At 37.2% G+C, this 13,762-nt stretch overlaps 1 protein-coding gene across 1 annotated transcript in view; it reads left to right on the top strand.

Moving 5' to 3' along the window:
• The first annotated feature begins 2,245 nt into the window (after positions 1–2,245).
• Positions 2,246–13,762, top strand: part of LOC110456235 — a 15,418-nt gene continuing 3,901 nt past the window's right edge. The window contains exons 1-9 of the mRNA XM_021506840.1: positions 2,246–2,356; positions 5,146–5,373; positions 8,708–8,853; positions 9,305–9,437; positions 10,066–10,206; positions 10,341–10,556; positions 10,970–11,113; positions 11,916–12,053; positions 12,577–12,655. Coding sequence (XP_021362515.1) covers positions 2,290–2,356; positions 5,146–5,373; positions 8,708–8,853; positions 9,305–9,437; positions 10,066–10,206; positions 10,341–10,556; positions 10,970–11,113; positions 11,916–12,053; positions 12,577–12,655 — 1,292 coding nt within the window. The 5' untranslated portion in view covers positions 2,246–2,289. The remainder of the gene's footprint in view (positions 2,357–5,145; positions 5,374–8,707; positions 8,854–9,304; positions 9,438–10,065; positions 10,207–10,340; positions 10,557–10,969; positions 11,114–11,915; positions 12,054–12,576; positions 12,656–13,762) is intronic.

The raw sequence follows: 13,762 nt of genomic DNA, 5'->3' as shown, positions 1-13,762 counted from the left end.
ATTCTGAAACTGATGCCCGTTGCATTTATCTCTTTGTCGGTGCTTCAAGACTTTTTTTTATTTCAGTTTTTTTCCACAGGCACATAAAAGGAAAAATGCGGATATTTTCTGAAGATCATTTTTGTCATCAACTCGGTTCTGTTGATATTTCATCCAAGAGATATCTTAAAAACAAGAGATCATATAAAATTTCACCAGCTTTTGATTTCCATTTGTTGGGAATATGAACGAAATAATTGACATTTTGAAAGTCTGGATATAGTCTTTACATTATTTATGCATCACCACTCATGAAAGAAGCAATGGAAAATGCATTTATGACGAAATTAACAATAATTTTCCTGACAACCAACCCAAGTGCAACGCCCTTTTTCAGCAACCTATTACTTTTTCACAACGCGTGCCGATTTATAACTAGTTACAGACAGAAACTGTAATTTGATTTAGCATCATTAACTGTCAAACCTCGGTGACAGTTACAAAAATTGAAATTCAATCCGATGTTTCAGGATGGAACAGTAATTGAGACTACATATCCATATCAAGACAATTTCAGTTACATCAAAGTATTGTAATGTTTTATTTTTTTTATTATTTTCATTTAACTAACATCTCTATACATTTACTTAGAATAATCGTCAAATGTGTAACATGCACTTTTTTCTATAGCAATAACCAAACAGTTTTCTCCAGCTTTTCTCAGTCATTCTTTTTGTGCCCTGACGGAAGCACGCAGAGGGTTTAATTCTTAATACGGGAGGAAGCTGGAGTTTCCGGAGAAAACCCGCGTGGTCGGGTAGGTGACCGGGATTGAATCCGGCCATCTTGGTGAAGACGAGCGCGCTATCCACTGCGCCACCCGACCCATCATATACGTTCAGCACAAGAACAAATGTCGACTTTAGCTTTGACTGGAAGAAAATGGCGTTATTGATGCAAAAATTATATTGTGAATACATTTTTACCAATCATCAATGATATAAAAAAAATCTATATACGGGAGACCGGGGCAAGTTCGGCCATCCCTGATATATATTTTTTTCTGAGCTAATATTTGCAACTTTAAGGATATTAGCAATTTAGTTGGCTGGGCATTCAACGACGAAAACATGGCGAGGAAAATGTAAATTGACTTAAAAGGAGAAAATTACTTTTGAGAGGGGGGGAGAGAAAATCATGATCTCGCTTCTAGTTATGCGAACTTTTTGAAACGGAATTGCTACTTTTTTACAGTCAAACGTGTAACACACTGACAGCTTCAAATGATAATACATATAAGCCAATCCAATCACTCACTACCATATTGCTGTACGAGTAGAATTTATTGTAATATCAATTTGGGCCCGATCAGGTTTGACTAATGATACCGTGTATTCAGATAAAAAGCCGTAAAATTGGCAGTAAAATCTGACGTTGCATGCTTTATGACGTCATAATTAAGCTGATTTGTATGGGGACCGAATTTACCCGAATGCCTGTCCGAACTTACCCCATGGCGGGGCTTGTTCGGCCATCCGATCTTACGATTGATTACGAGTGAAATAATGTTAAAAAACGGACGTGCTGCCATACTTCCTAGAACGGACTTTAATAAAAAAGAAAAGAAAAAAAAAGGCCGAACTTGCCCCGGTCTCCCTATTGTTATGTCGGTCTTAATCTCATTAGAGCTTGTGTTTTATTGTTATTCCTAGATTAGCCGACTTTAAATAAAGTTGATCTTAATTCTTATCTCATTCTGAAAGTTGTATTATGAATCAGTAAATATCAGAGATCAACAAAAGCTACGCTCTTTTAAGGCTTTGCCTTTTCATATTATACTGAGTATGATAAGCAAAAGTTAATAAGACAATGATCACTGATTTCCGTAGTTAATGCATACATTTCTCTTCTGCTTCCAACATCCTTCACTGGCCTAATATACATTTAGCGTCTCCCCCCTCACACCATATCTTCTATCCCAGTTTTTATTCCTTCCTTCTTTCCCGCATTCCCTCCTTCCTTCTCATTCCTTTCTCTTCCTCCCTTCCTCCTTTTCGTCTTTCTTTCCTTCTGTCCTTTTGCTTCCTTCATTCTTTTCCTTTTTTCCCTCTTATATATTTCCGTTATTTCGGCCTTTCATCTCTGTTCACAGTATGCTACGATTACAGAGAGGTTACAGTAATACGTTGTCGTATTTCTGCCCTAATTGGTCTGGCTATGGACTCGTACAAGAGGACATTTCCCCTCATTACAAACAGACCCCGACACTGTACGTCCGTTTTAAGCCAAACTCTTTTCACACACTGCGATATGGATGCTTTATTGATTGTGACCAACGTCTTTCTTATTCAACTTGTTGTAGCTATAGAAGTATTAGGTAAGTAATCGATCTTTTCTTATAAAAGACATTATATTCATATTTATTTTCAATTGATGTGAGCGAATTATGTATGAAAATGTCAAATCTTGCCAGGTCCAATTAGGTCATGATTGATCCATAACGGAAACATTGATTGTAGTACAGAGCAAATGTGTTTTTAATGTTAAATTTACATAACTTGATAACGAAAAGATACATTATGTATGAATTATTTGAGGAGTTATTTTGTAAAAAGATAAGTTTGCTTTGCTATCAAAAACGAAATATGGTCAGACAGTAAATATGGTTGTAATAAAATACACATAATTGGTTTTAACAGAATGAATATTTTAATTGTGTATATAAGACTGTTGTTGCTTGCAACAAAAGCAAAACTTAATATTGTTACAGAAAAACAATAAAGTTGATCCAATGGGGGAATAATAAACCTTAAGATGACGCATTTGGATGTAGCATTGGTATTATGAATGTATGTATGCGCGTCCTATAATAGTGTAGCACAAAGTCACACGGGGCCACTGTAGAAAACGAGTCAACGAAAGGGAGATCTGTCTAGGAACGTTTTGAACTGTTAGATTGTGTATTACTTTATACCCGTAAAAATGCTTACATAGCGAGTTTGAATTTACTTTTGTTTTATTTTTCACATAATAAAGAATTTAACTGTCAGATGACAGATATATTTCATTTTGAGTTTATAAATTGTAAAAATAATAATTAAATTGTTCAAATATAAAAACAAAAGTGTAAATAATGCATATTTGCGGGATATGAGTAAATAAGAATAAACATAACCCTAGCATAATAAGATAAGGTGTTCCGGTAGGCAAACGTTTTCTTCTTTATTGACGACACCGGTCATGCAAATCTAGGTCAAATCCAAGTATCGTCACGTACTCATAGTGAGAAATAGGATGCTTCAACAAAGTATAAGGTTATAGTGAATAGCTTAATGATAATTACGAAATGTATGACGTTAGCCATTAACATGGTTATCATATTCATCAGCCTTTATTACTCGAAGCCTGTGATGCATGTGTCACTCTCCTTGGGCATCTACACTGTATCACATGAAACCGTGATATTAGGAGCAAGCCTTTGAACACGGAATTTATTGCTACATGGAAACACAGTAGTTTTGAAAAGCTAAGCTATATATATCAAGAAAGGGAAAGGTCATGAGCGGGAAATTAAAATCGTGACTTTGGCTATACCAGCTAAGTGAAACATTTCATTGTTGGTCATGTTGAATGTAAATGTAAGGGTGAAGGAATGTAGAAGAGGCTGACATAGTAGCTAACAGATGCTGAGATTGATGCTGGATTCGCCGTCGATATGTAATGTTTGGAGTGTGAGTTTTACAAACCATTAATTCACTGATAAAAGAGGAACTATGTAATTAAAAAAATAAGCAGTTTGGACATAGACATGGTGTTTAGCAATCGGTTTTAACAAAACTTAATCTATCGACTAATGGAGTGATAATCTTGATTTCATTAAGCTTATAATATTTGTAACATTTATGATAAGCTTCCTGATATTGATGTGCTCACATCAGCGATGGTTAGTCCGGCCGCCCAGCGTCAACTGTTTAGACCGTATGGTGTAGATTATTGATACTATATGCTTTTAGATTGTTTGGGAGAATGGCTATCAAGTTTATTCAAATGTTGAGAATGACTTGCTTTATCAAATTTAATTGTAATTGGGAAATTATTGACTTATCAAGTTTAGGAGAGTGAACTTGGGGCTATGAACCTAGCACTCCCTTATATAGTCTGGGATAATATCATATTTGAAACATTTGAAACAAAATCAAAATAAAATGAAAGCGACGTCAAATTTGTCACAATATATTTCCTAGGCATACTTTTCACATTACAGGGGTTAGATAATTTAAATATTCCAACAACTTCTTTGTTAAGGTCATAATGGTTTGAAGAACGTTGCTCTCAACAGTTAACCCTATTAGTCTCCAGCTGAAGGAAACCAATGAAATGTTGAGTCATCCAGGTATTCGAAGTTGCATAGACCCTTAATCACAAATTGTCATTTGAAGCATGGTGATTGACTCATTCATGTTATCAACGAATCTCACTGCAGCAACTCATACCATATATTTTCGCAACGTCCACCACAGACCATATAAATATCACACCCCCTTCCTGTACTTATGGAGTACATAAAATGGGTTAAAACCGGTTGATTGTAGCTGATTTACTATGAAACCATAAAATCCAACATGGGACAGGACATTAATGCCCATATACAGTTGGTGTGTCAATATTATATTTAATGATCTACTATTGAGTCTCATTTACCTGTACAGTATAACAAAAATATCAATGTGTTACAAAATTAAATTGAAGAAGTCATCCTTTATGACTGAAAAATGGATCTGCCATTGATAAAAGTAAGCCCGATATGACTTTAAATACCGTTGCTAGGCTGTTTAGCAACTAATTGACTAATTGAAAAAGCACAACGATTTAAAGTACAAATATCTTGTTAACAATATTATGCCTTGTACAACTGCAGCTAGTGTTCTTGAGGGGCTATCAAGTGCATTCTAGCTTTTAAGATCACTTCAGTGAAGTGTGTTTAAACATACCCAATACAATTTCATATGAGTTGAGTGATACAGGCTCTCGTCTAAAAACGGTGTGTCTGTCTCTGTTAGATACAATTTGCAATTGTAAGAAGACGTTTTACTTTAAATTACCTTGATGTCTTTGGCTTACTTTTGATAAAACATAATTGATCATTTAAAATTTACCTCATACCAGGGACGACCAGAAGGTCTTACAAGCTAGTAAAAGAATCCCGGACGTGGTCGGAGGCTAGGAAATTCTGTGAAGCACAGGGTGGGGACTTGGGTGTGGTCACCGACTTTTATTCCAGTCCGGGTCGCTACCTCGCGCACGCTCTCGAGTCCACTCCTGACCTCAAAGCGTGGGTCGCTGGTAAAGGACAAGATGATGGATGGGATTGGTACGACCAGCAACGACACCAAGGTAAGACTTGTATATTATGGACAACGTGGTGCTACAATTTTAATATATTAGTTGCAGTAATGTATGCATCGGTCGAACTCTTAGTAAGTGAAATGTAGGTATATTCTAAAACTTCCTATAATCATAGGTTTCTCTCACCTTATTATTAAAATATAGAAATGTGTGGAATCTAAAATTAAATATCATTTAAATAACATGTTTAGGTACAAATGCTTTACACGTTTTTAGTTTATGTTAATATCCCGTAAAATATCTAACTATCATGATCATGACATAAATGCATCGCCATTTAAACGGCATCCAAAGAAGCGCCATTAACCATTTCAGTCCTATGTAACTTGAATAGACTCCAGCATGCATTGATATGAGTCCATTATGATATACAGTGGTGAATAGGGTTAATAGTCAATGCAACTACTACATATTTGAAATCGAAAGTAAAACAGGTTCGATTTAGGTCCTAGATACAAATAATGTTTTTTCTAAGATACGAAGTAAAGCAACACACTCAAAATATAACGCATTGTTAATATAACAACAAAGTACATTGTCTGATAAGTAAGTGGAGATAAACTATAAGTGCTCCAATACTTCGTTAGTCGTTTCATTTACCAGATGTGGTACACGTCATGATGTCTCTAGTCAAATTCAAGAAGAGATGTTTTGTAGGTTGTATTATGTCTAATTAAAAATATTGAGATGATATTGATAATTTCGAGACACATTGCTGATAGAATGGCTATGGTATACTATGTACCGAGACACATTGCTTGTACCGAGACACATTGCTGATATAATCGCTATGGAATACTATGTACCGAGACACATTGCTGATAGAATGGATATGATATACTATGTACCGAGACACATTGCTGATATAATGGCTATGATATACTATGTACCGAGACACATTGCTGATATAATCGCTATGGAATACTATGTACCGAGACACATTGCTGATAGAATTGCTATGGTATACTATGTACCGAAAAACATTGCTGATAGAATGGCTATGGTATACTTTGTACCGAGACACATTGCTGATAGAATGGCTATGGTATACTTTGTACCGAGTCACATTGCTGATAGAATGGCTATGGTATACTATGTACCGAGATACATTGCTGATATAATGGCTATGGTATACTATGTACCGAGACACATTGCTGATAGAATAGCTATGGTATACTATGTACCGAAAAACATTGCTGATAGAATGACTATGGTATACTTTGTACCGAGACACATTGCTGATAGAATGGCTATGGTATATTATGTACCGAGACACATTGCTGATAGAATGGCTATGGTATATTATGTTCCGAGACACATTGCTGATAAAATCGCTATGGTATACTATGTACCGAGACACATTGCTGATATAATCGCTATGGAATACTATGTACCGAGACACATTGCTGATAGAATTGCTATGGTATACTATGTACCGAGACACATTGCTGATATAATCGCTATGGAATACTATGTACCGAGACACATTGCTGATAGAATCGCTATGGTATTCTATGTACCGAGACACATTGCTTGTACCGAGACACATTGCTGATATAATCGCTATGGAATACTATGTACCGAGACACATTGCTGATAGAATTGCTATGGTATACTATGTACCGAAAAACATTGCTGATAGAATGGCTATGGTATACTTTGTACCGAGACACATTGCTGATAGAATAGCTATGGTATACTATGTACCGAAAAACATTGCTGATAGAATGACTATGGTATACTTTGTACCGAGACATATTGCTGATAGAATGGCTATGGTATATTATGTACCGAGACTTATTGCTGATAGAATCGCTATGGTATACTATATACCGAGACACATTGCTGATAGAATGGCTATGGTATACTATGAACCGAGACACATTGCTGATAGCATCGCTATGATATACTATGTACCGAGACACATTGCTGATAGAATGGCTATGGTATACTATGTACCGAGATACATTGCTGATATAATGGCTATGGTATACTATGTACCGAGACACATTGCTGATAGAATGGCTATGATATATTATGTACCGAGACACATTGCTGATAGAATGGCTATGGTATATTATGTACCGAGACACATTGCTGATAGAATGGCTATGGTATACTATGAACCGAGACACATTGCTGATAGCATCGTTATGATATACTATGTACCGAGACACATTGCTGATAGAATAGCTATGGTATACTATGTACCGAGACACATTGCTGATAGAATGGCTATGGTATACTATGACCCGAGACACATTGCTGATAGCATCGCTATGATATACTATGTGCCGAGACACATTGCTGATAGAATGGCTATGGTATACTATGAACCGAGACACATTGCTGATAGCATCGCTATGATATACTATGTGCCGAGACACATTGCTGATAGAATGGCTATGGTATGCTATGTACCGAGACACATTGCTGATAGAATGGCTATGGTATATTATGTACCGAGACACATTGCTGATAGAATGGCTAAGGTATACTATGTACCGAGACACATTGCTGATAGAATGGCTATGGTATACATGTATCGAGGCACATTGCTGATAGAATCGCTATGGTATACTATGTACCGAAACACATTGCTCATAGAATGGCTATGGTATACTATGTACCGAGACACATTGCTGATAGAATCGCTATGGTATACTATGTACCGAGACACATTGCTGATAGAATGGCTATGATATACTATGTACCGAGACACATTGCTGATATAATGGCTATGGTATACTATGTACCGAGACACATTGCTGATAGAATCGCTATGGTATACTATGTACCGAGACACATTGCTGATAGAATGGCTATGATATACTATGTACCGAGACACATTGCTGATATAATGGCTATGATATACTATGTACCGAGACACATTGCTGATAGAATCGCTATGGTATACTATGTACCGAGACACATTGCTGATAGAATGGCTATGATATACTATGTACCGAGACACATTGCTGATATAATGGCTATGATATACTATGTACCGAGACACATTGCTGATAGAATCGCTATGGTATACTATGTACCGAGACACATTGCTGATAGAATGGCTATGATATACTATGTACCGAGACACATTGCTGATATAATGGCTATGATATACTATGTACCGAGACACATTGCTGATAGAATCGCTATGGTATACTATGTACCGAGACACATTGCTGATAGAATGGCTATGATATACTATGTACCAAGACACATTGCTGATATAATGGCTATGATATACTATGTACCGAGACACATTGCTGATATAATCGCTATGGTATACTATGTACATTGACTTTATGATTTCCAGCTGGTTTGATCACTCCATTATCCAAACTGATCGCATACAGAGGCTGCGTTAAACCTGAATTTATCATGGGTGGATTGCGCATGCATAACAATAATGCAGAGGGTTGTTTCAGAAAATGTAAATGGAAGGGATCTATTGCCCTTAAGGTGAGTATACAACTATAAGTATGATTTGTATTTAAAACCTCGTGTTTATATATACACACACAAATTTAACAATCACAAGAAGACCGCCTCTTGGTGCCTTTCGCTGCTGTACAGCTCTGCCATAACGAATATATACTAGAATATATAGGTTACATATGTACATGACATGTACTTGTGTTTAGAATGTCTTGATCTAAATATAAGGCGATTGGGTATTCGAGTGACTCGGTTGATAACGCACTTGCCGTTCGTGGTTTGATTCCTTGATTGGAAGTGAAAAGGTATTGATACACCTGTCCGACCACGTCGGTTTTCTCCGGGCACTCTTGTGTAGTTCCCTATTGAGAGCATTATCTTACTTCCATCCAGGCCATAAAAGCAATTAATTTCTGTTGGAAAACTTGTTTCATACTTGTTATAAAATAATTATATAATGCTATGTCCATATCAGAGCTGGTACTGTATCTGTGAGTGGCGATTGCGGAACATCACGGTGACCGTTGACGACTACTGTGACATCACGTGTCCTGGACGAGACGGCGACAGGTGTGGAGGCATCCACGGAGTATCCCTTTACCAGATGAGTAAGTTTTGTAGGGGTATCCACGAGGTACACGTGTATCCCTCTACCAGATGAGTATGTTTCGTGGAGGCATCCACGGAGTATCATTTTCCCAGATGTGTAAGTTTTGTATGGACATCCACGAAGTATCCCGCTACCAAATGAGTAAATTTCGTTGGATACTCCACGAAGTAGCACTATCAGATGAGTAAGTTTTAGGGAGTTCCGAGAAAAAAACATCCTAAAAAGCAAATCGTTTTAGGGTTATCCAAGCAGTATCACTCTATCAAGCGAATGCATCTGATGTAATTGTTGTAAGGGATGCAGAGAGTATCTGTTAGATCCTTAGGGATAATTCACGGATTATCCTTTTATTTATGAAGACATCTGGCGAGTACTAGTATTTTCTACGAGATAAAGCAGCTAAATGAAAGCCAGATAGGTAAAGGTTTGTGTGTTTTCCATTGAAAAATACTTCTACTGGTAGTCTTGCAGAGAACCATACGAGGTATCCATTGGTTAGAGAATGAGTTTTACTGGATAATCCATGGACATCCCGTTGCTAGATGAGGTGGGCTAGTGGGGCGATCCAAAGAGTGTGTGGAAGATGAGTAAGTCTTGAGGAAACATCCACTTCTTGTAATTTGTAGACCCACGTGCGGTGCTTTGGGGGGAGGGCGAGCCACTTTCAGCCCGAGGATGTGTATATATAAACAGACCCTACGAGGATAAACCATGGAGTTGGCACGCATCACATTGTCACATGATCAGGCGCTTTCTGTGCAGATACGGTAAGTGTATTGACTTTCCAGTTGTTTACATAGCAGATCCTGTATAATTATTTTAGTTGTTATGTTCATAGAAGGTTCGTTTACGTTTGTGTTTGTCAGTATTGAGCATGCTTGATTGTTCTATCTGTGCCCAGATGACCATCACATATGCGGCGTATACCCATCCTGTGTTCGGCCCTCCACCAAACCCGCTACTTGGGAGGATGCTGTAGACCATTGTCACCTAAACAACGGCACAATTGCAACAGTTGACGTCACACATATGCATGAAAGTGATGACATCATTTCAATTCCACCTGGGCAGTTCTGGGTCGGTCTTAGTAAGCAAGAAAGCTGGAAATGGACAAATGGTAAATCTGTTTTATATTATATGATTAGTTGAGTTTGTGGTATCAAACCATCCAACAAGAGAGAAAAAACGTCGTATTCATATAATGCTTCTCTATAAAAATGTTTCTGATAAAGAAAATGGATATTGTTTTATAATTTACTGGTTAGCGATGTCGAATCGAATGCTTTTAAGTTCTATCTTATTAAGATGAATACTGTGTTGTCACATTCCTCATTATAGTTTTATTTCAATGTACAAACTAACATATCCGCTTCCTGGTTTGTTTGTTTGAGTGGTTTTACGTCCGTTTCACTACCGAGTAGTTAGGTTATCCAGCAGCTCTTCCTGGTGTTTGTTCTGGCTTTTTACATCAAATATTTTCCCTCCTCAAATCTGGACCGATCACACACACTCATATGTATTGCACTTCAGGAATAACCATTCCCACCACATATTTCCATGCCAACCGGTATGACAAATGCACGAGCGACACCTGTGTGGTACTACAAAAGAAAGGAGACCTCAAACTGGCTGGAGACTCGTGTGACAACAGGAGGCCTTTCATATGCCAATTCTGTGGGTGTCTTTTTGGCTATTTCTGTTTAAGTGAAGTGCATCGAACTGATTATATAACTCATGTCTGAGATAATCTTTATGGAGGAAATTAATTTTAATGCAGATGTTTTCAAACGAAACTTGTTTTTCTAAAAACGTGTTTCCGTATTCCTTATGCGGAAGCTGATACGCTGCAGTTTAACCCCGATAAAAAGCTAATCAATATTTAAGAAACGTAAGAAAATTATGAAAGTCAATTTACGGTAAGTCATAGTTCAACCGTCTGACGCAAAAGGATACATATGGTATTGTTTAGCCAAAACAAGCTATAAATTACTGATATTTGTTTATCTGGAAAAGTTTACAAATAGTGTTTTCAAAGTTTTGATAATGACGTTATTAGGCTAGTAAATTATACATGCACATCGTGATATTACATTCGTCCAATTATGTATATCGGCACAACAGTTTCAATCATCTGAATTTGAGGCCTAAATGAAATGTTAAAGGTATGGAGAAGTTCAGAACGTCATGTCGGTGCTAGTTCTGTTACCATGACCTATCAAACATTCATCAGGACATACTGTTAAAATATAACTATCCTATTAGGAAACCCTGCTGTTGTTTTCTTAGCGGGGTTCTACACATATGATGTACAATATATATATATATACATTATAAAAGCAGAAAATGATCCTTACGGACGAAGAAATAATACACATTATAAAAAGAAAAAGTCTTCAGTTCTTTAAAGGAGATTCTTCAGACTGAAACTATGACGTCACATAGTAGTTCAAAACAGCACTATTTGTTGGTTGCACAGATACGGAGCATCACTCACCGGTCAAAGATCCTCCTTTTGACCAGAATGACGACCCTTCTGTCGGCGTCAAAGGCCAGGGGGAAAATACCACAACTAGCTACCCCGACGTGGAAGCCAGGGAAGAGATGTACAAAACTGGCAAGTATAGTGCCTTTGTCGAGATAAAACTTGTTTAAACTGTAACTGTTGTTGTTTCCTTGTTAAAAAAGTGCCGCATATAAGTATTATTAACATGATACTTACATGCATGTATTTCTCCCCAATATTGTTTTCCCCGTGTGATGTTACCATTCTCTCTATCAAGTACAGTACTTTTATCCTTACAATTACAATATTCATACGTTCTATTTAGTTTAATGATAATACATCAATTTATGTATCTAATATAACAATAAAGGATTTTATTTTGGTGAATATGTGGTTATAATGACCCTTTATCGGGTTAATATAACCACAAATTCACCTCAACAAAAGTCAATAATTGATACATATTATGCTATATAGTATTTAAAAATTTAAATGTCATCCTTCTGTTACCAAATTTTAAAGCTGCAATTAATATTTGTGTGTCGTCTTTTTTTAAATGATTTAAGAAATCTAACATTTATCGCATTGTTGATACCTAATCGAAATAAAGATAATGCGGCTCTGTGTGTTTTAGTAATGTACCTGGCTATCGGGGTGGCTTCCGGAATGGCTTTGGTTTTTTCCATATGTATCATAGCCTATGTCGCCAGACGGTAAGTCAATTGTTCCCAGCAATACGCCATAATGTTATTCAAATGAGGACATAATCATTCGTTTGTCTCGTTTGTCAGGCTATTGTGACTGTGTAATTGTCAGATAAATTTGGCGTTCTGTTTGTCACGCTATTACGGTTAATTGTTTGTGAAACTATTGTGGCTGTGTGCTTGTCTGACTATGGTGGCTGTGTGCTTGTCAGACCATGGTGGTTGTGTGTTTGTAAAACTATTGTTGCTGTGTGTTTGTAAAATTAGTGTGGCTGTGTGCTTGTTAAACTATGGTGGCTGTGTGCTTGTCTGACAATGTTGGCTGTGTGTTTGTCTGACCATGTTGGCTGTGTGTTTGTAAAACTATTGTGACTGTCTTTGTTAGACTATTGTGGCTGTGTCTTTGTCAAACTATTGTGGCTGTGTCTTTGTCAGATCATGGTGGCTGTGTCTTTGTCAGATCATAGTGGCTGTGTATTTGTCAGACTGTTGCATCTGTGTACTTGTGATACGATCGTGGCTGTGTGTTATCATCTATTGTGGCTGTGTGTTATCATTTATTGTGGCTGTGTGTTATCATTTATCGTGGCTGTGTGTTTGCTATTCTATTGCGACTGTTTGTTTGTGACACGATTGTTGCCGAGTGTTTGTCAGACCATTTTGGCTGTGTAATGGTTAGATCATTTTGGCGCACTTGTAAGTCCATGTTGGTTGTGTGCTTGTGAGACATTTGTGTGTGTCTGTCTATGGTCAGACCATCGTGTTTGTCTAATTCTCAGACAATTGTCGCTTTGTGTTTGGCAGACCACTGTTGCTTTGTGCTTGTTAGTCAATTGTTGCTGTGTTCTTGTGAGATTGCAGAGTTGTCCTTGTCAGATTACTAAAGCTATGTGCCTTTTGGACCATTGCAGAGTTGTCCCTGTCAGATTACTAAAGCTATGTGACTGTGAGACCATTGTAGAGTTGTCCCTGTCAGATTACTAAAGCTATGTGCCTGGGGGACCATTGTAGAGTTGTCCCTGTCAGATTACTAAAGCTATGTGCCTGTGGGACCATTGTAGAGTTGTCCCTGTCAGATTACTAAAGCTATGTGTCTGTGGGACCATTGTAGAGTTG

The sequence above is a fragment of the Mizuhopecten yessoensis genome, unplaced genomic scaffold, assembly GCF_002113885.1.
Source record: "Mizuhopecten yessoensis strain PY_sf001 unplaced genomic scaffold, ASM211388v2 scaffold8573, whole genome shotgun sequence".
Classification (NCBI taxonomy): domain Eukaryota; kingdom Metazoa; phylum Mollusca; class Bivalvia; order Pectinida; family Pectinidae; genus Mizuhopecten; species Mizuhopecten yessoensis.
Note: the sequence above shows the minus strand (reverse complement) of the source record. Positions and strands in the feature narration are given on the sequence as shown.